Source organism: Convolutriloba macropyga, chromosome 2 (genome assembly GCF_964194025.1).
Source record: "Convolutriloba macropyga chromosome 2, txConMacr16.3, whole genome shotgun sequence".
Taxonomy (NCBI): domain Eukaryota; kingdom Metazoa; phylum Xenacoelomorpha; order Acoela; family Convolutidae; genus Convolutriloba; species Convolutriloba macropyga.
Window position 1 is genome coordinate 57578365 of NC_134469.1, and position 25502 is coordinate 57603866.

At 39.0% G+C, this 25502-nt stretch overlaps 1 protein-coding gene across 2 annotated transcripts; it reads right to left on the reverse strand.

Moving 5' to 3' along the window:
• Positions 1-7555: 7555 nt before the first annotated feature.
• On the reverse strand, positions 7556-19362 carry LOC142334534 (kelch-like protein 10). Of its 2 annotated transcripts, XM_075382635.1 has the most exons (6): positions 19137-19362; positions 18278-18620; positions 10257-10597; positions 8994-9969; positions 8465-8645; positions 7556-8266 (listed from the first exon to the last, which is right to left on the reverse strand). In XM_075382635.1, exons 3-6 carry the CDS (start codon positions 10539-10541, stop codon positions 7696-7698), a joined length of 2013 nt encoding a protein of 670 aa, XP_075238750.1. In that variant the 5' UTR covers positions 10542-10597; positions 18278-18620; positions 19137-19362; the 3' UTR covers positions 7556-7695. The 2 variants fall into 2 exon arrangements, with proteins under 2 accessions (XP_075238750.1, XP_075238749.1); XM_075382634.1 differs by lacking the exon at positions 19137-19362 and having other exon boundaries at positions 18278-18686.
• Between the last annotated feature and the right edge of the window lie 6140 nt (positions 19363-25502).

Below are 25502 nucleotides of genomic sequence, written 5' to 3' on the forward strand. Positions count from 1 at the left end.
GAATTTTAATTTTAAGAAATCAAATCGTTCGCTTCAAAAATTCCTACGCCAGCCCCTCTTTTCCTTCTCTCACAACTGCATAGTTTTTGGTATACTTTCAGTGAGAATTGTGACGTTACGTAGACTTTCTTAAGCCAAGTTTCTGTCAGGCAAAGGGCTATAGGTTTTACGTTTTGAGGATTCTAAATGAATGTTTAGCAGATCAAAGTTTTTCTGAAGGGAACTTATGTTCTGTAGAAAAATAGTTTGCTGATTTAAAATCATCTGTCTAAGTTTGGAGATTGTAAAAACGAAACAACTAAATTAATTACTGCAACTGTCCTTGATTTTGGTTTGCTGTAGTTTTGCGTAAGAACATATCTTCAGGTTGCTGATAGGTCCTACTTTACCCTTTTTTTACTTTTCTTCCCTCCACCTTCTTTTTAAAAATAAACAAATTAGGTTTCCCGTTGGAAAAAGGAAAGCAAGTGTTTATTCGCGGCTATCGCAAATAGACACTGCAGTAGCCGTGATATTCCTCTTATTCATTGCCTTTGTCAGTCGCGTATTTAGCGGCTAGGCAAAGAACGGCCCTCGGAAATCGCCAGCAGAGAATAACTCGGACTGAAAAATAAATAAATCGGAAAAAAAGTGAGAAAGAAACAGTTTTTGGTTTTTGAATGTTATAGAAAAAGAAAAAAATACACATCCCTAATGGCTACATTGAACATCTCTTGCGTCTTTGTGACAATAAGTATTAAAATTAAACCATAGCAGTCAACGGAAACACAAAGAATGGAGTTTGGGATCAAACTTGTTTCTTGTTTTTTTTCCAGATATTGTTATCGACAAAATGCTCTTGGGCGGAGACGTTATGTTATCCTCTGATCGCCTGTCCAGCTTTCGGTTGTTGCAGTTTTGTTTTCTTTTTATCACATTTACTCTATCAAGATCCTCCAGTTCGTTGACTCTCGTAATCTTTGGTTTGTTTGTTTATGCCGTTCTCAACCGGACACTACACATTTGTGTGTTGACACAATCTTGTCGCGATTTTTAGCTTCGTTGGCTATACTGGCTTCAATCTCTGGGAGGGGTTCGTTGATATAGATGTTTTTTCTATTGATGGGGTTGTTTTTTTTAGGTGCCATATTTTGGAACAGACGTTTTTGTCATCGAATTACAAGAATTTACAGATTAACGACGGCAATTGCATCGCGTTTCCAGTGTTGGTCAGTATATGACAAGCCTTTATGTTCTCAAAGGGAATATGAATTTTTTTTAAAAATTGAAAAAATTTCCGTGCTTCTGCAGTCGCTTCGTTACTTTTTCTCGCGTCGAATGGGGGATTTACGATAATAATGGAATCCTTCCTTATATAACGCTCTTGAGCGCGCAATCGGTCGTTCAAGTTTTTTGTTATCTTCTTAAGGTTTTCCATTTCTTCGCATTGTTTTTGAGAAAATTTTTTAACTTTTTCCAACTCGGAAACTATTGTATTTACCTCGTCTTCTGTGTACTTTTTACTCACAAGACGTAAAGAGCCGGGGTTTCCACTAGCATCATCCATTGAATCCATCAAATGATGCTAAAATGATTACAAATTCTGTACGAATTAACAGAATAACGAGAATTGAGAATTGAATACAAAGTTCTTATGTTTTAAAGTTGTCAATATAAAGACAGTTGCAGCTTTAAAAAATTTAGAACATCATTGTAGCTGAAGGTCAACGACCGCTTTGCCTACATTTATCCAACATATAAAAATGTTTAAATGTGTCGACCTATTTACATAGGACTATTTTGAATATAGTCACGAATTGTTCTAGCGAGGCAAGATTTCAGCAAAAATTTGGCAAAGCCCTGTCGTGTCCTCGCAGCAAGTACCGTCGTAAATCAAGCACCTTGCATCAAATAAGCACTATGTACTTAATGGAGCCATAACTGTGGCTAACCCAGAACTGGTTTCTGTGCGAAGAAGCGGTTGAATGTCTTTTTTATTCCGGTTTAGTGTCATCCTACCTTCGATTTTTATTCCGGTTTAGTGTCTTTTTATTGTCTTAGCTCTACTCCGCTTTGATTCAATATTGACCCATGCGCTTAGATTGCGTTCTCGACGAGAAGTAAATATGTGGAATCCTCTGTCAAGGAGGTCGCACTCGTGGGATAGTTACGGTCTTTAGAGTTTGCTAAAAAGAACCACAAGCAAAAGCTGAATGCAGAAAACTGTTTTGCCACCAAAATCTCAAACAGAAAAAAATCGTGTTAAACTCGAGTGAATTAAATATTTTAAAGTATGAGACAATAGTTCGAAGGATTTATGACAGAAGATTTTGTAGTGCTGCTGGAAACTTTGAAAAAACAGTTTAAGAAAAGAGCGTTAGTGCTATTATTAAAGCATAAGTGCAACTTGCCTTGTTTTTAATTTTTTTTTGAATTTTTTTTTCAGGGCTTATCCTGATCTGTTGAACTCATTGACGTGAATAGTTGATTAGTCAGACAGTAATTCCCTGTCTGAAAATAAGTGATGTATTTTTAAAAGCGAGTCCTGGATGTCATAAAGCACCTCTTTGAGCAAAGTAAATTGAGATTAGGTTCCCATTTTTGTTTAAGAGAATATTTTGACCTCAAAACTAGTGAAAATGCAACCCCTGACCGAAAGCTTATACTCTTTCAGTGGTCGTCTTGGCAATCTGCCACCTCTCCTCTGCTCCCGCAGCAGCAACATTTTCATTCGTTTATGGTTTAAAAACAGATGCCTTATGTTTATTTACTACTTCGATATCGTCTATTATCGAAAAGAATTGGGTTTTTTGTGCCAACCCTCCAATCATTTTGGGCGTTAGGAACTTTATACCAGCCCTACTTTTTTGTTAAGGAAAACATTAGCTGAAAACTTAATCGATGGTGTCAGTCAGTGTCGGTAAGTTCTTTTCATTCTATAGCAACGGGCTGTAAATAGAAATGCGTAGTTAGTTTTGTTTGTAAATGATTTAACGGGCTCACTGAATACTTTTCGACTCGATTTTTGCTCAATTGAAGCGAGCATCGTCAACATGTTCAGTTAACTTCTCTTTTATCAATGAGGTTGTGGAAAACAAGCAAAATTGCTAGCAATAAGAAGAAACTAGCTAAAGAAACCATCAATCAGTCTAATTTTTTCTGTAATTCTGTTGTAATAATTCATTCTGTGGCATGCAAATATGTTGTCTTTTTGACTATCCCTTTTCATGTTTTTCAGATATCAGAAGTTGAGACTATATTTAACAAGGAGGCTCGTTAATGTGCGTACGCACTTAAGGTTCCGACCCCGTTCATTCACATTCTTGACTTAATTGGCTACCAAATGATGAAGAGATAGAAAACTTTCAACAACATACACATCGTTCAATTAACAACCAATGGAATACATTAATGCCACGATGTAGGGCCGATGAAAGTTGTTGATAATAGGACTACTAGAGAGGACATTATAAAATCAAACAACAAACATTATTTACGAACAAATCTCGATGTTGATAATGAGAAAAATCATATCAAAACCAAAATTGCATCATACAAAACCTAAACAAGACAATATAACCTATACTTCATTAAAAAATATGCGGGACCTGTCCTCAATGCGGCTTGTTAACACGTCGACAAAAAAGAAATGCTAAGTTCAAAAATACGTTTCTATTTATGAAAACAATTTCACAGATTAATGTCATTAGATATCAACTGAAATCACTAAAATGTTCATTTATATCTCCATAAGAAGCAATTGAGACATGTGATTATCCAATTTGCAATTGCCCAAACTTCCAAAGCCAATAGGACTTACGATTATTGTTATAAATTGAAAAGAAAACGAAAATCCTTTAAAACGAATAAATAGTAAAAAATAGTAAAAAAAATAGTAAAAAATAGTAAAACAAATTTTATGAAATCTTGTATTAAAAGTAGCGGCAAAGCCAAAAAACGAATGTTTGAAACTGACACAAAGATAAAATTATAGCTCACTTGAAATGGGTTGTGACCTTTGTTTATACAGCATGAGCCCCAAATCGACCGAAAACTTTAAAAAAGACAAAGCTCAAAAACCGAATTACGTTTTTGAAAACAAATACTTTCAGAAACCGTGACAAGCTAATGATTTCCATAAGAAGCGATGGATTCTTTTGGAACACATCAGCAAGCCAGTGGGGCCCGTTAATAATGAGACTAAGTCACGACCCCACAAAATAACAAATACATAAAGAAGCCGAAACTTCATAAAGTTTTACGACATCACACTGTTCAAGGCACTATAATTATAATATGTTACCTGCAACAACTGTAAATAATAATTTTCTCCTCATCTTAACATCAGCGAGTCTTCCTTGTAAAAGGACTACGTAGACTTGACAACAAAAAGAAACCCAAAAATTGAAGCACAGAAATTTCGAAAACTTTTTATGAAACTGTCGAAGAAATCAGTCATTACATATAACGAATCTCGAAAAAATTATTTGAATTAACAATAGTAATTAAGACTTCTCATTAGTGAGATTGAACTACTTGGTGACGAAAATGAAAGCAGAAAGGAGATTTAGGGGAGACAAAAAGGAGACTAAAAGGATCTTTTAAAACCTAAATTGAAAGTCATTAAAACAAACAGCTTTATACTGAAATATATAAGTTGAGTTATACCTGGAGAAGCAATTTAGACCTCTCTTTATCAGGTATACGTACTACAACAATAAAAAGAAAGACAAACAAAAACAAAAAATCTACAGATTTTGCGAGATAAATGTGTCTCAGACAAGCAGCATGAAATCATTCAACAAAAACAATTAACTTATCCAGATATGATTTTTTTCCACTGCTGTACACTTTCCTACTATGCTTTACTGCTTTTGGACTTGTCAATAAAGTGATAATTTGACAAGGAAACAAAATGAACTCATAAAAAATGCAATTCTGTTCACAAATAAAAAAATTGAAAATGCGTAGTATCAAAACAAAGAAACCATTAGTTGAACATAAAACCGTTAACGACATAAAAACGTTAATGATTTAAAACTCACAGTCGCTTTCTTTTAATGGGGACTCTTGGTCATTGAGCAAATGAAACCAAAACTCGAAGTCCATAAAATTTTCACAAAAACAATTGGTCGGAGCCATAAGAAACCACGAGCTTCACTCTGAAACCATAGTATGATCGCGTGGGGTCTCGTTTATTGTAAATAGTTTCTCATTCTTTGAGATTTGCAATTCTTTTCTTTGATTTACATAAAAGACATTTACATAGCGGAATTTTTTTAAAAAAAATTTTCGGGCCCCATTTGAATCTAAAATTCATTTATCGTACAGATCCATGCTGAGATCAAGATCAGCCCAGATTTTGATGCGCGTCTAAAGAAAGACTCAATTGTTCAAATAATTTTGAAATAGAATTTTTTATACAAAATTTGTGTGTCAAAAACAAATAGTGCATTTTGTACTATAATCGAGTTTAAATTTGGAAAAATTGGCAAAATTATAATCACAGAAGACTCTTAAAGCCAGCGGGAATACAACTAGCTCTAATTTGAGCTTAAGAAGAATATTGCCGCAGTTTTAAGGTGTCTTCTTCCAGCAATTTTAAAGCAAGTGGGCTGAAAAAAAAGCAAGTTTGGTCCCATTTTGGTCGAAGTCGGAATTTTGAAAAATTTAGCCTAAATTTTAGCCAAAGAACTCGGATCGAACAATTCAGCAACCCTCCCGTATCTTATGATATACAATAAATAACATTAGTTAACATTTTTTACATATATTTTAATAAAATTGACGAAAAATTGGACAAAATACCGAAAATGTGAATAAAAACAGCCGAATTACGTCTAATATTCACAAAATTTCAAACCTCGATAACTCCCTATTAAAAGTGAAAATCGAAAAAATCTTTTTAATTCCGTATTTTACGGTGGATGGGCTTTCTAATGATACCACTCACAACTCGCTACGATGATTATATCGATGGGTCGAAATTGTCTGAAAAAAATCCATTTGAGTATATAGTTCCTCCCCCACTAAAGTGGGTCGGAACAAAAATCAAATTTCTTTTTACCGACAGAAAGGTTAAATGCAAAATCAAGAAGTCTAAGTTGATTTTTGTAATATTAAATTTGAAAAAAAAACAAAATAGTTGGCTTGTCTTGTGTTTGCTATCGAGCTTCAAAAATGATTTTCAAAGAAGAACAAATGAGAGTAAAAAAAGGGGCCTTATTGGCATCTTGTAAGGAACTTCTTTAAGAACACCAATCTCTGCTTCTCGAAAATGTTGCCAAAAATATTACCTCTTTTCACCTTATTTTTCTCAAAAACAGGTAGAAATCTTTAAATGTTCATAGATGTTGAGCAATAAAAAGTGTTGAGCAATATATCTTCCACCGCTGCTATGGAATAGTGTTAGTATAAACCTTTTGCTTCCATACTCCTCTCAATCATATTTGAAAGCATTTTTCTGCAATCGTTATGGGCAGGGTAATTTAAAAATTACTGACCCTAGCAATTAAATTGCACTAATTGATTGTAAGTTAAAAAAGAACCTCAATTTTCTATGAGAATTGAATGAATAGAGTCCTTAGTTTTCATTTTTTTTGACGTTCGCTTATGCCTATAGCTTCTGCGTAACATTTTTGACCTTCGTCTATTTATAATTTCATCTTCAATTGAATACTGAACCGTATTATCAGATCCTCCAAATGTTTGTTTTATTAGTTTTTGAGAAATGAAATGGATGGAAAAGAGGGAATTTAATGTTAAAAATTAACGTTAGCTTTTCTACCATCTTTGTTCTCTAGCACCCTTAAATCATCTTACCTATTTTTTACATCTTCTCGTCTATGTTTGAAGGCAATTCTTTTTTTGTTTCATTACAAAGTTTTTTTCGATATGTTTTAACGAGTCCACCATAAATAGGAATAGCTGTTGTCTGAATTAAATGTTGTTCGATTTTCAACTATTCTCAAAGTGCAGAAGAGTGGACTAAATGCAAAAGCTCTAAAACGAAATGGCAAATTTTTGAAGTAATTTGGCAGCAAATGACAATTTAAGATTCCTTTTTTTTACAAATCTTGTCGTTTTTCGATTTATCTTGCCTAATTCATTTTGGAAGGAAGATCACATTCAAGATAGTAAAATTATTCGAGATCCTGCTCATGAAGCAGGGTTGGATTATGTTCAATTGATGTGTAGGTAACCTCTTGGATTAGGTAAGTTTTCAAGTTTTATGCACTTTATCATTTGATGGATTGGAACATTGTGCACATTGCCGGTTCTCGTTGTTTTTCAGTTATGCCAAATATTGTTGATTTGGTAAATAAGATTGTTAAGATTTGGCATGTATTGTTTCTTATAGTTTAGTGATAACATGTGGAACACTATTTTGTATTATTCTGGTTATTTTACTATGACACATTGACTTTTGTAGTCTGTCCTTTTTGCATAATTTCCCTCCGTCCCGTCTTTTTTGGGAGCCATACCCAATGCCCTTATTTTAGTGTTAGGTTTTTCAGTGTTTATCAAGTTTGCTGGATAATAATTAGAATGTGTTTATTTCTCTTTAATTCTCTTCCGTAGTACCTAAAACTCTGCGGTCATAACTTGAATTTATCAGTAATACAACTTTGGTTTAATTATTCGGGCTAAGTTGCTAATTTGGAACTCCTCTGTCTTCTTTCTCCCTTTGTGCTCTTCCTTCTTTTGTTTAACTTGTTATTGTCTATGCCTTATTGTGCTGACGAAGTCAAGGTGTGCGTTCATCTTTCTGAGTGTTACAACTGCTAATGCACTACATCCATTCATTATTGGCATTGGTGTTATGGGGAACCAGGCACCCTCGTTAAAGCAGAAAACCTCGCACTCGGCAGTCGTCTGGCGTCGCTCGTCATCGTATCCTCCAAAAACTGCTACGTACTTGCCAAACACCTCAATTCCAAAGTTGCTTCTGGCGACCGTCATCTGACCCTCCAACAGGTCCCACTCGCCTTTTTGCTCATCTAGAACTTCTATCGTTTTAAGACGGCGCTCTCCGTTAAATCCTCCAATGACACATAGCTTTCCTTTGCAACTGATGGCCCGTACACCTGAGCGGGGAGTAGAAAGGGAAGCGGTGAATGTCCATGTCTGGTCCTCGGGGTTGAACACCTCGACTGCGCTGTGAACAGTGTCGCCATCGAAACCACCTATGACGAAGATTTTGTTGTCTTTGGTCGTGGCACAGGCATCGGATCTAACTAAAGTCATACTCGGCATACGGTTCCACTGATTTGTGATTGGGTCATATCTTGCAATTAGGGCAACCCTAGCTTGAGAAAACTGCACTGCTTTACAATGACCCTTGTTTAGATATCGCGTAATGTTTGAAACAGTTTATACTCATATTCATGAAATTAAAACATGACACCAATTTTCACCCTACGCGCACTGGCTGCTCTTAAGTTTATAGAGTAAGGTTGCCCTAATGAGGATCATTGACAATCACCTCTCGACTGTTTTCAGTCTCGCGGTTCCATCGTGCCCGCCTATGGCGTAGATGAAACCTTTGAGCGATACTACGCTGACATAACATCTCTTCTCGTGCATTGGTGATCGTTCACTCCATTGCAGTGTCTTATTGTCAAGACACAACAGGGTACTCAGTCTCTCTACTCCGTTGAAACCTCCTTCAGATAAAAATGATTCAGTATCAAGTTAAATAGCTACTTACGCGTGACCAGAGAGTTTTCCAAGCAATTTTAATGTTTTGGCTTTAAAAAATGTTTGCCAGTTACAGACTTCGTTTTAAACAAGCGATATATCGATTGTATTGAAATTGAGGTTTTAAAGTTCATAAAGAGGTGCGTTGAAAAAGCGTTTACCTTGGGTTTCATAGTTTTGTTTGCAGTTCCTCAAATTGTATCCATTTTCTGCATCAAAAGTTTTTCAGTAAGTTTTCCAGTAAACGACTATTAAAAGTCTCGTTTAAATTATTCTCAAGTAGGGTGTCACTTAGAAGTTTGAAGAACACTGACCTACGCAGTACAACAATCCGTTTAGCTCGACCAGACCATGGTATGCTCTAGCAAAGTTCTCATCGCCAGCCAGTTTAATCCATGCGTTAGATTGTGGGTTATATATTTGAACTGTTGCAGTGGGTGCATTGTCATTCCAGCCGCCGATGGCAACAACTGTCTCGTAACTTGAGCGGGGCTTATACCATACTGATGTCACGACTTCATCTTTTGAGGTGTTATCGTGCAAGGGTTCCGGAAACTGTTGAAATCTTTGATGCTGTCTTAATAAATCCAAATGATTAGTACAGTACTGACATGATTTTACATGGGCCTCAAGCATCGGATAATCGTCGAAAGAAGGCTCATGAAGAGGACACATTTCCCCTATATTTCGACATTTGCACCCTAACTTGCCTCTGTTCTTGGCAAAACTGCAGCAGTTACAAATAGGGTTTCGCGTTAGTTTACCCAAACGCACGCCCTGGAACAAAAGCTTGCAGAAATGCGAGTCTTGGAACCTTGCGACGCTTTCTTTGGGCTGCCCGTTCAGGGCCCAGTCATAGACACAATCGATTATGGTTCTCTCGTTTCGAATCTTCAAATCATCCTGACGAATTATACTCAGTAGCTGTTTGCAATTCAAGTCATACAATCCTGAGTTTTTATTTTTGACCAGTTTTGAAAAATTACGCAGAGAGAATTCCTTGGCTATTTTAATCAGCGGGGGATTTCCAGCTCGTTTTGCCACCTTCCACAGCTCTAGTGCCTGGTCAATATTCAGATGAGTCTTAACGTACTCCAGACACGTTGACACAACGTGCTCAACCATCAGATAGTCCGCCAGATATAACACATCGAATACGTTGTCCTGGTGTAGCTCGAAGGATCCGCCATAGATCATGTCCAGAATTGTCAGAAGGTCGCTTGGTTTCCATGTCGATGCTAACGTCACACTCTTGGTCTTGCCTTCGTAGAATGAAGATGTAAATGCAGCCTAGAATGACGTCTTAAGTTTTAAGATGTTTGTTTTTCCGGTAGGCGTAATCAGCATGGCCTTGTCTTGTGGGCGCCAGCCACAACACACAATGATTAAAACATTTTAAATAAGAGCGTGCTTGCTAATCGTGATCTACATCCAGGAATATTTAGTTTATGATTTGAAATGAGAAAGCAGCTGATTTTAAATCATGACAGAGAATTTTGACAATGAGGGTTTTGACAATAGCAGTGTTCCGTGAGCGCATTTTGTAATTCTGTTAATAAAACTACAGAATTGTTTACCTGGAAGTACTTGCTGTAGGCTGAGAGTATGACAGAGTGTGCTTTGATGGCGTAGTCGCCACCTGCACTGAAGCTAATGTTGTTGTTTGAATCTTGGGGCTGTTCCTGGAGGTGTTGTTGTGGAAGGCGTATGATGACGTCACAGCAATTGCGCTCGTGCTTGTAGTCTTCCCTGGCTCTGTCGAGGGTGAGTTGGTTCTCCTTAATTCGGGTAGCAAAGGCTTTGGCGTCAAAACTGTGGCTTATCTCTTCGCTTGAGGATGTGTTCAAGAACACTTCTTCCATTACTTGGAACAGGCGCAGCAGCAAGTGCACAGAAAGCAAGCTGTTCAACTAGAGTCCTTAACATGAACATTAATGAATAAAGCCACAAGCCGAGGAGTGAGGCCATCTGTGGGCGGATCAGATGATCGTATTTACCGACCCACTAGTACAGTTGGGCAGGTATGCGAAAGCAACTCTTAAGGTCATGGGGGGAAGGAAACTTGTTAACAAAATCGCCATTGACGAAATGACGCATGTTTTTTCAAGAACATTTTCGTATCGTTTCGGAAGTCTATTTGTTTTGGTTGTTTTATTGGTGAACGCATATTCATCAGAACTTGAATTATTTGATTTTCTAGAAAAAAATTCTAGCACGGAAAATCCAGATAGCGTGTTGCCATATTCTGAGTAAAGGTGCAAGTTGATCATGCAGCTCTTGAATTCCTAATGCAAAAAAGTTGCTTGACGTCATCGACAAATATGAGGTGTTATACAGCCCGTTGCACTACGCAGTAAAACAGGGGGCGTAAAAGTTATATGCGCACTAAGCCTAGGGGACAGAATAAATCCGAAATAGATAAGGCCAACTGAGAGTGAGAGCATTTCAATCTAACGATTCAAATTAAACGGTTTTGAAATTTCAAGATTATTTTATAACTAAAACCTAAATTTTGAAGTATCGGTTTTGTGACTCTGACGATTTAACTTAAGGTTGTGCATACAAAAGCTTCTGGCATTAGAACTTCTGACACTGCAGACATTCGGAATTGTCATCATACAAATTAATAGAAAGATTTAAGATATTCGATCGTTTTACCATCGGTATTTCTTGATACTGCAAATGCACTAAATTTTTGCTTAATTAGCTGCTTTCGAATTACCCTCAACTAGAGTGATATATAGGAGCGAGAGCGAGAAAGAAAGCAGAAAGCGAGAAAAGGTAGAGTCAAGCCAAGAGAAACACAGAAAAAAATGGAAGCGTAATGAAAGAAAATGACAGTAACAAAAAGATAGAAGGAGAATGGAAAATAAGAGACAGAACTAGGAAAGCTCAAGAGAAGGGAAAAATATAAAAAAGAGGGTCCTTCCCATTATAGCCCCCACCTTAGTGGTCGGATAACCTATAGCCGCCTCCCAATCATAGTAAACGGGTAAATATATCATAATGGGGGCTATATTTTCGCGGAAGGATATAATGGGAAAGACCCCAAACAAAATTAAAAGCAGAAAAAAATGATGGATATTTAAAAAGCCAGAAAAGAACCAAAATCGTCTAAAGAAAAAATAGGCTGAATGGAATAAATTTAATTAAGAGAAAAGAAAATCAAGAATCGATAAAAGACGCGAAAGAAGAAACCAGAGTCAAGAGAGAAGGAAGATGGGTTGAGAGACAAAAACGGCGAGAGGAAAAGGGAGATGGTAGGAAAAATGAAAAACACGCGAAAGAAAAAACCTCGCTCCAATAATTGTGACAAAATGACGTCATGCTAGTAAATAGAGATTGGATGGTTCAGTGAACAAAAAGCAGTCGATGAATCTTTTTGTATTTTGAGTCAATGACTCTTTATCAATGTGCGTTTTTCTGGAATCGACCTTTTAAGAGATCAACCTTTTCGCCATTATGCCTTCTTCACGTCGCGATATGTCATCTTAACCATGTTGCTCGAGATATCTTAAAAATGCTCCTCAGAGGCCCTTACATACATTTTTGAGGGCTTTCCTATTGTTGAGTTACGGATTTTCGAAGTAGAAAAAATTAGATTCTCAAAATGAGATAATAACAAGAATAGTATTTTACAGTAGAATTTAGAGATTTACAGGAGAGATGTGATTATTGGATCAAGATGGTGAATTGATTTTGGGGGTGAAAAAAACTCAAAAATCAGCTGTATGTATACCCAATATCAGTGCGCGAAAGTCAAGATACAAAACTAATCTTAGCACAATGATTTACAGTGGGGGTCGGAAGGGTTACCCAATATGGTTTGCTTCTGCAAATTTCCCAGAAATCAGTCGCAGGGGGTACCATAGATGGTATGCATTTACGCTTTTCTAAGAATTCATTCACACTTCCGGTGGTATCATCTTTCAATACATGCTGGAAAGATTTTACATCAAATAATCTCACTCTAATATTAGTTTTTTATATTCACCAATTTGCACCGAATATTGTTTCTAAGCACCATTTCTTGACGATTCATTTATATAAATTCTGTGGTTAAAATCAATTTGCTATTGTCGTTGCAATCTGGTAAGTCAAACTTTCTTTCTAATTCTCACTAAGTTCAAGACTATAGTTTGATTGATATTCTAACACCCCCACTCAGACTCAGCTGATTGCGTAGAGTCTGTTCCCATCAAAACAGTTCTGAATGTTTCCACTTTCCATACGGGTAAAGATTTCGTGAAGATGTCGGCTGCCATTTTGTCAGTAGGAACGTAATGAATTGAAATAGTCCCATCTTCCTTCTTGTCCCGAATGAAGTGAAATTTAGTCTCAATGTGTTTGCTCCTCTTGTGCATGACTGGGTTTTGGCAGAATTTAATACAACTCTGGTTGTCCTCACCCCCACTAAATCATAACTAGCTTCTTTTGTGTAAGTAAGTTTTAATCCTTTTGAACCTTGGAGATAAGGCAGAAGTCGTTTTCCGCACATTCGTTGATTGGTGGTTGCGTTCATGTGTCTGGACAGAAGGTTGACTCTGAACATGATGTCTGGCCTCGTCTGTTTGGCCAGATACAGAAGTGATCCAACCAAGCTTCTGTAGATCCTCTGGTCCACTTCTTCGTCTCCGCTCTGTGCTGTCTGAAGTTTCAAATTCAAATCGGCTTGAGTTCTTGAGGGTTTGCATTGATCCATATGAAACCGCTCAAGCATTGTTTCTATGTAGCGTTCTTGGTCGACTGTGACTTTGCCGTCTTCTCGTCTGATTTTTAGACCTAGAAACCAGTGTAATCTCCCTCTGTCTTCCATGTGAAATGTTGACTCGAGTGCCTTTTTGACATCGGAAATCACTGTCATGCTTCTTGATGCCACTATGATGTCAACCCAGACCAAGATGAAGGTGTGACCCTCTGCCTCTGCTCTCGCGAACAAGCAATTGTCATTCCTGCTTCTGGTGAACCGCTGTCTCAGTAGGAAGTTTGCCAGTTCCTTATACCAGTTGTTAGCTGCCTGTTTCAAACCATCATTTGAATTATTCAGTCGACATACTAACTTCTCTCCATCTGGTCCTTGTTTTACAAACTCCTGTGGCTGTTCCAGATACTTTTCATCCTCTATTGGTGAGTGCAGGAAAGCCGTCTTGACATCAAATTGGTGCATCACATGGCCCTGCTTCGCTGATAGTTGAAGTAGAATCCTGAATGTCTCTGGCTAACAGGTAGGCGCAAAAGTGTCGAAGTAGTCCTGTCCTTCCACCTGTTTGCAGCCTTTTACCACATAGCGCGCTTTGGTTTTTTCGACTTGACCATAGGGTCCCAATTTCACTTTGTAGACCCATTTGTCTGGTATGAAGTCCCTGTCTGTGGGTGGTCTCACTAGGTTCCAAGTCTCGTTGTCTTGGAGTGCCTTGACCTCGTCCGTCATTTCCCGGTGCCACTGGTATCAATCATCACCTTGCTTGGCTTCGTAGACTGTTTTGGGTTCCCTCATAGTCACCCTCAGTCACAGCAAGATGGGTTCTGACTTCTCCAAGAAATTGCGGAACATTCCTTGCTGGTGTCCCTCGTCTGGGATCTGCCCTGTCCGCTTGCTCCAGTGCCTCTTCAAAGAAGCCAACTGTGACTGTGAGAAGTCCTCTATGTCACTGTCTTCCAGCGACTCCGAGTCTCTGAGACTCCCTCTTGTTGCAGTAGTTTCTTCGTCTAGTGCTGGTTCCTCAACATCCGAGGCATCTCGTCTCAGTGTCGTTTCATGAGTGTTCACGCTCTCTGCGTCATGTCACTCCTCCTTTATTGCAATAGATGTGCTCTGCTCCTCTTTGTTGCCATCCTCCTGATGACCTGATCCTCCTGGGTGCCAGATCCCCAGTTGCTGTGACCCCTCATTTAGTAGGTCGGTGGGCGTCTCCGTGTTGACAAGGATTGATCTGACTTCGGACTCCTTGATGATCACCTCTCGAACTGCCACCAACTTGCGTGTGTTGGGTGCGTGCACCAGGTATCCGTTGTCTCCTTCAGTGTAACCCACAAACTTTGCTTCCAGTGCCTTGGGTTCAAGTTTGCTGACATCTTTGTCCCGCTTCCTCATAAAAACTGTGCAACTAAAAACGGATAATTTACTAATTGAAAGCTTAGGTTTTATACCGATTCTTGTTGCGCGAAGAATTGCTGCTCCCCACATCATGTTAGGAAGACCCGAGTCAATGAGCTAGCATATGGCCATCTCCAGCAGTGTCCTGTTGCACCTCTCAACAAACCCAATCCATTGTGGCGTCTATGTTATGGTCTTCTGGAAAATGCCTGCATCTAAACAGTGACCCATTGCCACTGACTCATGTTTGCCTCCATCTCTTTTTCTCTTGCATGCCCTGTCTAGGTGACCTTTCTCGCAACACTTGCTGCCTTGAGCTGTCTCCTTCCGCCTGCAGTCCTTGGCAAAGTGTCCAGGGATCCCACACACAAAGCAGTTTCCTTTCTTGGGTCCCTTCTTGAAGTCACGCTTCACTGCCAGTGCCACTGAACCACTTTGTCCCTTGTGCCTCTGTGCTGTGCTCTCATGGAAGTTCTGAAGCCTTTTCCTCGACTCTTTGAAGTTCGCTGCCGGGTTAAAGCCGGGTTTGTTGCCTGTATAACAAAAGTTTCATACCTCATTGGCAGACCGTTGAGGACCAAGGCGTTGAAGAAGGTCTATGAGACTGCTTCCCCTGCTTCTTAAAGCCTTGGGAGCAACTCCTGTCCTCTGATGAAGAAGCTATCCAAATCCTCAGCATCCTCGAGCTGCAGTCGAGCAAGCTGCTCCACCAAAGTCACCACTGTCGAAGTCTCCACACTCTGAAATCTCTCTTGCAAAAGCTTCCAAGCCTTTGCTCCATCTCCGATGCCGTCATCTCCCACATAGTCATATCTCATCAGCATGAGGGTTGTTGCATCTAGAGTCAGTGCCAGATGGCACCACACCTTGTTCCGTTTCTCCTTGATGTCGGCAACTTCCTTCTCACATGCATCCTTCAGCACCTTGTGGTTCTTCTCATCATTTCTTGTCCCATTGGCTAGTGGTGCAGGCTCATTGAGTTGCTCCTCTGTCCCAAGTAGTGATTTGTAGAGTCCCTTCGTCTGCATCATTGCCACAAATTTTCTGCTCCAGATTGGAAAGTCCTGTGCCTTTCCTATGTAGGTCAGCAGCTTAACTGTATGTTGATCCATCGTAGTTTGAGCAGGTAAAACAGTTGTAAAAAGAAAAGGTACTAAGCAGAAAAGGATTTTGACTGATAACGACAAATTAATTTTGTTTTATAAATTAGTTTTAGGACTTAGAAAATTGCTGGGTTCATAACCTGTTGGGTTATGAGTCTTCGCAAGCGGAATAAAAAGCGTTTTTGACTAGGTACAAAAATTAATTTATCAAGAATAATAACAAGAACGGTATTTTACAGTAGAATTTAGAGATTTACAGGAGAGATCTGATTATTAGATCAAGAGATTTGATTTTAGGGATGAAAAAAAGCTCAAAAATCAGCTGTATATATACCCATTATCAGTGCACGAAAGTCAGGATACAAAACTAATCTTAGCACCATGATTTACAGTGGGGGTCGCAAGGGTTACCCAATATGGTTTGCTTCTGCAAATTTCTCAGAAATCAGTCGCAGGGGGTACCATAGATGGTATGCATTTACACTTTTCTAAGAATTAGTTCACATTTCCGGTGGTATCATCATTCAATATATGCTGGTAAGATTTTACATGAAATAATTCTCTCTAATATTAGTTATCTAGATTTACCAATTTGAATCGAATATTGATTCTAAGCACCATTTCTTGACGATTCATTTATATAAATTCTCTGATTAAAATCAATTTGCTCTTGTCTTTGCAATCTGGTAAGTTAAACTTTCTTTCTAATTTTCACTACGTTCAAGACTATGGTTTGATCGATATTCTAACACCTATTGTAGCCCCCCAGCTTAGTGGTCAGATAACGCACAGCCCCCCCCCCCCAATCATGGTAATTATACCATAATATTGGGGGCTATAATAGGAAAGACCCATTTTTGCTTTTCGTTAACTGTCATGCGTTGCGTTTAATAGGTAGGATTTCTTATTTAGCTGCAACAGATAGGTTATAAACCTTATCGGTTTTAGACAAATCTCACACTGTGGACTGTTTCAGTACTTATTGAATGCGTCGTAATTAGTTCCAGATACTTATCGTACAGAATTTTGATGGCGCGGCAATTTCTGATAATACAAAGTTAATTATCGAAAGGAGATGGCGTTTTGCTTGGGAACAAATATGGGTTTTGTACGTTCTCATTTCTGAGACATTTTGGATCTTTTTTCGTTTATGCCCCAGCAGAATGTAATTTGACCCCTAGTAACAGAACAGGTTTGTTAATTAGCATTTTACATTAAAAAATGACATGAGTTTCGACGGATGCATAGAAGCCCGTTATGGCCCCGAAGGAGTAATCCATGTTCCTCTGTCGCCAAACAAAGTTGAACCAAGTCTAACAGCAAAAAGAAGTGAGGGGCCACCGTATCAAAATGCGGGTCTTTCCCATTATAGCCCCCCCCCCCAATCATGGTAATTATACCATAATGGGGGGGGGGGCTATAATTTCATGAGGGGGGCTGTAATGGGAAAGACCCCAAAATGCGAGATTTATGTGCAAAAGGCAATTTGGCTGCTATTGTTGCAATTTGGCGCCTGTGTGTGAGAGTAGTAGTGTCTTTGATTAGACTTCAGTCAAGGCCCTTGAGGAGTGTTCCATATACTTCTTTGAAGTGGGACGAAGCCCTCTTTTAGCGACGTAATGGTAGTCGATAAGAATCAAACTATCATTTGTAATAGTGCTACAAGTTTATCCGCCCCCTCTTACATTTTCACGCCAAATTGCTCGCAGGGCGGCTTTTTTTGAAGAAATTTCTCTATCTCTAGTCTTTTGCAAGCCTCAATGTCTTTATTTTTTGCGTTGTCGCTGTACCATGTGTACGTGTACATAAAGCACATGCATATGGAGTGCGTAAGGGGTTTATGTCCATAAGCTGGGGTCTTTCCCATTATAGCCCCCCCATGAAATTATAGCCCCCCATTATGGTATATTTACCATGATTGGGGGGGGGGGGGCTATAGGTTATCTGACCACTAAGCTGGGTAGCTTTAATGGGAAAGACCCCATAAGCTTGGGGCTGATATGGAACAAAAATGGTCCTTTCGCTATTTTTTTCGGATCTGTTCTGTTCCCCCCCCCCCCCCCCCCCAGTGTTTTTTATGACCCCCAGTTACAAATTATATGTTGTTATATAGCACGTTACTATGTAAGAAAATAGCACGTGCGCCTGGGGGTTATAAAAAATTTATGCTTACTAAGCTGGGGGGCCGAAACAGAATAGATCCTTTTTTCGCTGTGTGCAGCACAAAATAAGAACTTTCCATTGTTATTAAACGAAGCGTTAATAGCGGATTAGTCCTGTTTTTGGGTTTTCCCCCACTATAGTCCCTTTGCCGTAGTGGTGGGAGGTGCTGTTGTTTACTGTTTTTCTCCAGGGGGCGGTGAAGTGGTCATTAAAAAATCTGTTTAAATTTGCCTACCGCATGTGCTTTGTAGCGTTGAAGACTTTGCATGAGTGCTGTTAATAGTTCCGTTTGCAATTTGATCGATGTTAATTAGGAGTACAACATGCCTAGCGTCCCGTCTGTCTTCACATCTCACCAGTCTCGGTCATGTTGTGCATTCGGCAATGGAGACATTCTTTGGTTGTTTCCTTTTATGGAACTTGGTATAGTGTTGTTTGGTCGCCTTCGTAAAGATAAATTAAAGCTATCAACTCCAGGTCAACTCGCTCCACATAGATCCCAATTGAAGTCCCTGGCAGCCCCTCTTCAATTTCAACAACTCTGTATTTAACGCCTGGCGCTGATTACTGAATCTTTTCTGCTAATGCCCTACACTCACGGCTACTTATTTTCCCCGCTTCAATTCGCAATTCTTTCCTCTATCGCCTTCGATATCTTTAAATTGAATTGTGTCTTAGCCTCCCCCCACGAAATTATAGCCCCCATTGTGGTATAATTACCATGATGGCGCTCTGGGTTATACGGAGGGTATAATAGGAAAGACCTGAATTTTTGAAAATTTTTTAAGTATCTGTCAGTGTATTAAATAGCTCCAATTATCATCACGCTCCTCCTTGTCAAGAGCATAATCTGGGTTTTTCCCATTTTAGACACCCTAACTCAAATTACGTATGTCCCCCATTACCGTAAAAATATACATTAGGGGGCTATAATTTCATGGGGTGTCCGTAATGGGAAATAACGTTGTGAATTAGTTTTCGAAAAGGAGGTTGTAAAAAAAGTAGGTAGAAAAAAATAAAATTGCTTTAGATGCTATTTATTATGGCGTATTGAATTGAAGGATAAGTGCATTGACAGAAAAGCGAAACTAAACTTCGTAATGAAAGACCAAATTGCTGACTGTATAGTACAATTGATTCTTGGGTGTTTGCGCTGTGTTGCCAGAAGAAGTTTTCTGCTGATCTTCTGAATAAATTAAGTAAGCAAATCAGTGTCGAAGCTGTCGACTACTCTCTTCGCCTGATGACTCTTGCACTAGGGATGTTCTATTCTATATAAAGGCACGTGCAAATATTCTCACTGTCTTCAACTGCAAGTTCTCTTTGCGTCTCAGCCAAAAATGACCTCTGGGTATCAATTTACTTGACAGCGGTAGCTATTGATGCACTTGTTTATCTGTACTGGATAAGCAAATTGGCAACGACATTGGGGACACCCAACCAGTTTTGTCCTCCCTATTTATTGCAAACCTCATTTTAGTAGGTCTTTCGGATCTATTCTGTTTCGGCCCCCCAGCTTAGTGAGCTTATATTTTTTACGCCCCCAGGCGCACGTGCTATTTTTTTACATAGTAACGTGCTATATAACAACAAATAATTTGTAACTGGGGGCATAAAAAACACTCTGGGGGGAACAGAATAGATCCCCCAACACTATCCTGCACTTGAAGGATTCGGATCTGTGAGAAAAGAAACTTATTGCCTATTACTTGAACGAGCCTGTTATTGTAAAACATTGAATCACTGAGCGGTGCTGTTCTGAGCGCCAGATTTTAAATTTGACTAGGGAAATGACAATTAAGTGTTGTTATATTCTACCTTGCGTGAAAGGAAACAGTTCCCACCATTGTGTATTAAATGTACCGCTATTTGTTCCAAGATTTCTCTAGAGAAATGGCGGAATAATTTTGGAGACTGGCTTTTTCCTCTTACCAAATGGGAAATTGTTGTATTAGTAAAAGTGCTTCCAACATTGCAATAAAACTTATGCTCTTGAAATGTAGAATAATTTTTTTTTCAAAATCTGGATCTTTTGAAATCACAAAAAAATCTTCATGATATTGCTTGTCGGGGAGAATGAGGCTTTAGACTAAAACCATTGTTGAGTCCCCAAATTTTGCTCTGGAATTCTGTCGAAACAATTGCAAAATAAAATTACTGGAATTGCCGAAACAACTGCAAAATAAAATTACTGGCTGATAGTAAGTAATATAATTAGCAACAGTTACAGAATAGACTTCGTGATTTGTAATGCCTATATGAATCAATGATATTTTTTTGAAACAAAATTTTGTAAAACTTCTCAATGCTTTCTTCGGCTGCGATATTTTAGTTTTAACAGTTTTCGTTATAAAGGTATATATGGTCACACAATCGACCATGAAAAACTTTAGAGCAACCTCAAAAAACCGGAAAAAAGTGTAAAAAATTTAGGTGTTGAGTAAATCAACTATGATCAAAAATTGATAATGCAGGTCAACACAAGACTCAGTGTCAATGAATGCATCAGTAGTGATGTGTCTTTCTGGGCAAACTACGGGGGGGGGGACATAAGTGTCTTCCCGTGAACACTACGGGGGGGGGACACAAGTGTCTTCCTGGGCAAACTACAGGGTGGGACACTTTGAAATTCTTTCTCCTTATTTCCCCTGCCATGCATGAAACTAATCTTAGAAAACCATTTTCCCTCCACTTGCGTGACTGGTTTGCCGCTTTGGGCTTGAAACCATTTTAACTACCACCGCTTTGAAAGTGAATTCGTCATATGTCTGCGCCAGGGTACTTTAATCTTGTTTTGGTCTGGGCCCATTTCAACATTTTACCCACAGTTATACAGAACCTACACACCCAATACCAGAATACGAATTCCAAATGCCACCAAGGCGAAAACGTTGCTTGTTGGACTGCTTTCTGTGTCGCTCCAAATTTTTAAATTCTAAAGATCTTACTCATTTTGAAGAAATACACCCCAACAATTTTAGATATCAATGTGAAAACTGCAATCAGAAAATTTGGCGTTTAATTGACACACGATACCACCAGTGTGAAAATTCAGCAGTTATTGCGCCCCCTCCAATTATCCAAAACCCTGTTTTAAGGTGTAAAATTTGTTTCAAAGTTTTTACCCAGCAAAATGGTTTGACTAACCATGTTAAAAGTCATTCCCCCATGGAAATTATTCTTAGTCGTCGTGGAATCCCGATAAAACGGCGTTAGAGAAACCTTTTATTTGTCTTCTTTTTATAATAAAGTTTCAATTTTTACATTAATTTGTATTTAGTTTATATGAATGCTTTTATAATTTATCCATGCACTTCAACTACAACTAAATGTAAGTTATCAGTTATCTTCACTGCTTGAATTGTATAATACTAGACGTCTGCGTTTTGGTGTTGGTTCTATTATAAGACTATTACTTGAAGATAAATCAGACATATCACTATTATTGCTTGCTTCGCATTCAACTGCTTCCAATTCTAGAAAAGAATTGTCAAAGGCTGGCGGGGAAATTGCGTAGGGTTCATTCCAGTCAACAATATCTTGATCGAGCTCACTTTCTGAATAATCGGGCTGATTGAATCCTGGATCGGGGGGAGAAAAGCTATTGTTTTCAGATATCACATTTTCCGGGGTTGGTTGTGAAATTGAATCCAAGTCGCTTTCGTTTTCTGACTCCCAATCCCAATCATTTAATATAACATTGTGAAATGCAAATTCTCTAATATTTTTATGTCCAAATGGTAGGGAGTTTATTGGGTCAAGGTAAAACCGCTTGTCACAGTAGGCCGAAAGCGCAACTCTGTTTTGTTCCAGTGTCATCAACTCATGTTTCTCTGATTTGATGGTCACATTTTTGACGCGGACAATTTCCCCGCTGTCCAATACTCTCTTGAAGACCTCGTGCTTTAGTTGCTTTTGCCCCTCATGTGTTATTCCCTTTGCACTTTTCTTCTGACAGTCTGAAAGAACATTACAATCAATCCATTTTCTATTTTAATCTATGTGCTTTCCTAATCTAGGTTTCAATGTTCCTGTTATATTAAAAAGACGCTTCCATGAATTTGGTTAGTTTCAAAACTGGAATTTGTTTTAATAAAATATAATGTTACACATACCCTTCGTTTGTATTGAATACATTTTGGGTTTCAAGCCACAGAACTCTTCCATTACCACCCCTGCCAGTTCGTCTTTGAATTTGAGAGTTACCATGTGATTTTCTGTGTTGTACAATGCGTTATCAGAAGGGTAGTTGGAGAAATCGAATTCTGTGTTGACTTCTGCTCGTGCTAGCTCCTCATACAAGTCATCACAATCAACAGCATAGGTAAGTGAGTCCGTATCAGAGTATAAAAGTTCACACTTAAACCACTGTTTCATATTCTCGTAGTGAAATCGAAACATGAATGCTTTTGAAAGATCCAGAATTGAAGCACCAACTATTGTAGGTTTCACCCAGTTTATTTTCGTTTTTCTTGTAGTCACGACTGCCATTTTTTCATCAAAAATTTTAAAGGATTTCATGTTAAACTTATCTGTGTGGTTGAGGAGAGCTCGTTCATCTCGGACCAGGAAAGCGTTAACTCGATTTCGCATGCTTTCACAACACTTTCCAAAAGCAGAGTTGTTCATGAGTTTGAAGAAGTTTTCAGCAATTTTGCTGGTTGCTGCTTGCCGCAATCTTGTGTTCAGTTCGATATACTTTGCCATCCACTTTGATTGTCTGAACTTGAGCACATTGTGCAGTTTTGAAACTTTAAGGCCGTTTCGTTCATAAATCTTCAACGTTACATAGTGTAGTGTATAATCCTTCTTATCATAGAGTGTTTGAAGCAGTTTGTTGCACTTTGAAACTTTTGGGAGATGATATTCTTCCAAAAGGTCCAACTGGTAACTACTCAACCACATGCTGTCTACAGGTTCTCGGGTGGGTGCCATTGGAAAATCTTGGTGAGCATCGTGAATTGAGTCGGGGTAGTCCAAGTCGACGCAGACGATATATCCAAATTCAGCGTCGTCTGGAGTTTGCAAAATTTGTTCAATCGTCACTTCTGTGTCCGTCTGGAAGGAATTGAGTGGCAAGCAGAAATCCTTCATGATCCCACCATAGAGGTTATTAGCGTCTATGGTGAGACCATATGTTGATTTTTGCGTGTCATCAAAACGTTCCAGATATTTGTTGTTTGGCGTGAACAGTCTTTTTGTGTATACCGAGGACATACCCCCTCGCAACAATTCTTCTGCTATATCAAGATGGTTGCGATCTGTGAGAAGTTCCAGGTCGGGTTGACATATCTTCAGAAAGGCATCGCCCGCTAAGTGTGGTGCTGATAGATATTGAGCACAGTCCAAGCTGTACGAGTCCAGACAGACTGCTCGTAGCCGCTCAAACCAGCAGGCGAGCTGTAGGGTGTCGACTGTCAAGTACAGATCGTGATATTCACCCATGTTTCTACAATCAAATTTTTCGAAGATCAGCTCTGCTTTTTCGTAGTCAGCTTCGGTTATTGTCACTTTTCCTGATTTGAGTTTGTCGACCCAGCACTTCTTAGGCGGCAATTTTTTTAGCTTGAATTTTCTGAAGGTGTCCATGTAGGAGTAGGGGTAGAATCCTTTACCGTGCAGTAGTTTCACATCATTTTGGTCACAGTATTCGAAATGGTTATCGAGTATATCGAAACTGTCTTCAGGCAAAGACTGAACTAGTCTATCTAAAGACGATTGCATGAAGCGAAGAGAATCGATAAAGCGAAGTTCTTCGTATATGGGTATGACGTTTTGATTTTTGTTCACAATATCTTTGATCCAAACTTTAAAGCTAAAACTGATATAATTCTCATCAGTTTGAGGTATTATTGAAAATTTATTGTTAGGGTTGCAGTGATGTAGACTCTTTACAACATGATGCAAGTCATATCCTGACAAGTTGTGTGCGATTATGGGGACGAAGCTCTGTGTTCTGCGCTGTAGGTTACACTTTGAGTGAGCCCAGCCAAGAAACTGATTTGAGAAATGGCAGTGATCCAAGACTTTTCCGTTGTCCGCAGAAAAACTAGTTTCGCATATCCAACAGTGAGTCGCAAGCTCTTTTGCTTGTCCAACTGCTCCTGTGAAGTACCTGTGTTTTTGCTTTTTCTCGTAGATATCTTTTGCCAGTGTCTCCAATTGCTTCACAAAGACTTGCATGCAATCTTCACCTCTGTACAGATGGAAGAACTCCAAATTTGGACTTCCATGTGAAATGGCTACATAACAGTAACCGCTCGGAATGTGTTTGTCCAACACACGAGTCCCTGAAGTCTGGGTTTTGTTCAACTGATGATACCGGAACAATGATTGACTCTAGGTCAAAATAGACAACCAGTGGAAGAGCTGTTTTTGCTTGAAATTTTTTGAAAGCGAGACTGTTGCTGTCCGGCTCAGGTAGCAGAACTTGACAAGTTTCGAAGTGATAGCAAAGTTTTTCGTGTTTTTGAAGCGTTTCGTTGTTCGAGCAAACATGAAAACAGTTGCGACAGATTTTTGCGCGTGCATCAATCTGTCGCCCTTGCACTTTTCGAACTAAGTTTACCAGGTCCGTTATCAGCACGTAGTGATAACGTTCACCATCAGTTATCAGTAGGAGATCAACGACAAAATCAGAGTTGTGCTTTGAAATTCGCAAAGGATACAAACTTTTCTTTTCGTATCGAAAAACGTTCACTTTTACTTCATTACATCTTTCAAACGCGCTTATTTTGTCAATTGGCATCGGCATCGGGAAATCTCCTACTGCTTGATGAGTTAAAGGGTTTGAGCGAGCGTATGTTGCGGGGTTTGTTTTTTTGCTGTACCGATCCCCAGGTTGCGTGAGGGGGCAACCTTTCCCCTGCAAATGGTAGGCAGCCGTGAAACAATACAAGAAACAGTTTGGATCGTTAAAGTTTCGGATATTGAGCAGACATTTTAGAGCGCTAAGTTCAGTTGGAAGTGCTATATAGGTTGATCCCCGAATAGGGTTGAATTTTGCAAATCGAATTTCGAGTTTTTCTACCTTTTCAATAATCCAACCACTTCCACTTGTGGCATACATTGAAACCACGTTGACAATATGCTGCACGGACTCAAAGAACTGCTCTTCGGAGAGAGCATCCGTGTACACAATTTGCATTTCAGCGTTAGCGTAAATTGTTACGTGTTTTTCTTCTTCATTAATCCCCTTAGTGAGTGTAATGCTTAGAGAAAGTTGAACTTTCTGAGGACCTTCGAGGGTCTTTTGACGTATAAGTTCATTGATGTGATACCTCGAAGAGTTCATGAAAGACAAAACGTCAGTGTGATCATTACCTTCAATCTCGTAGATCTCCAGAGCACCTCGACTTGCCGACTGTACTGGTACTGCTTGATTATTGCTTTGGCCTCTGTTCCAAACAGGCAATCCGTGAGCATTCTTCAGATGTTGATGAAAGTTACTCTGGTTGTTG

Coding starts and splice junctions, on each gene's coding strand:
- LOC142334534 (XM_075382635.1), bottom strand. CDS start 10,541: ATGGAAGAAGTGTTCTTGAACACATCCTCAAGCGAAGAGATAAGCCAC. Junction 9,970..10,256: donor CCTACAGCAAGTACTTCCAG/GTAAACAATTCT, acceptor ACGTCATTCTAG/GCTGCATTTACATCTTCATT. Junction 8,646..8,993: donor CGGATTGTTGTACTGCGTAG/GTCAGTGTTCTT, acceptor TTTTATCTGAAG/GAGGTTTCAACGGAGTAGAG.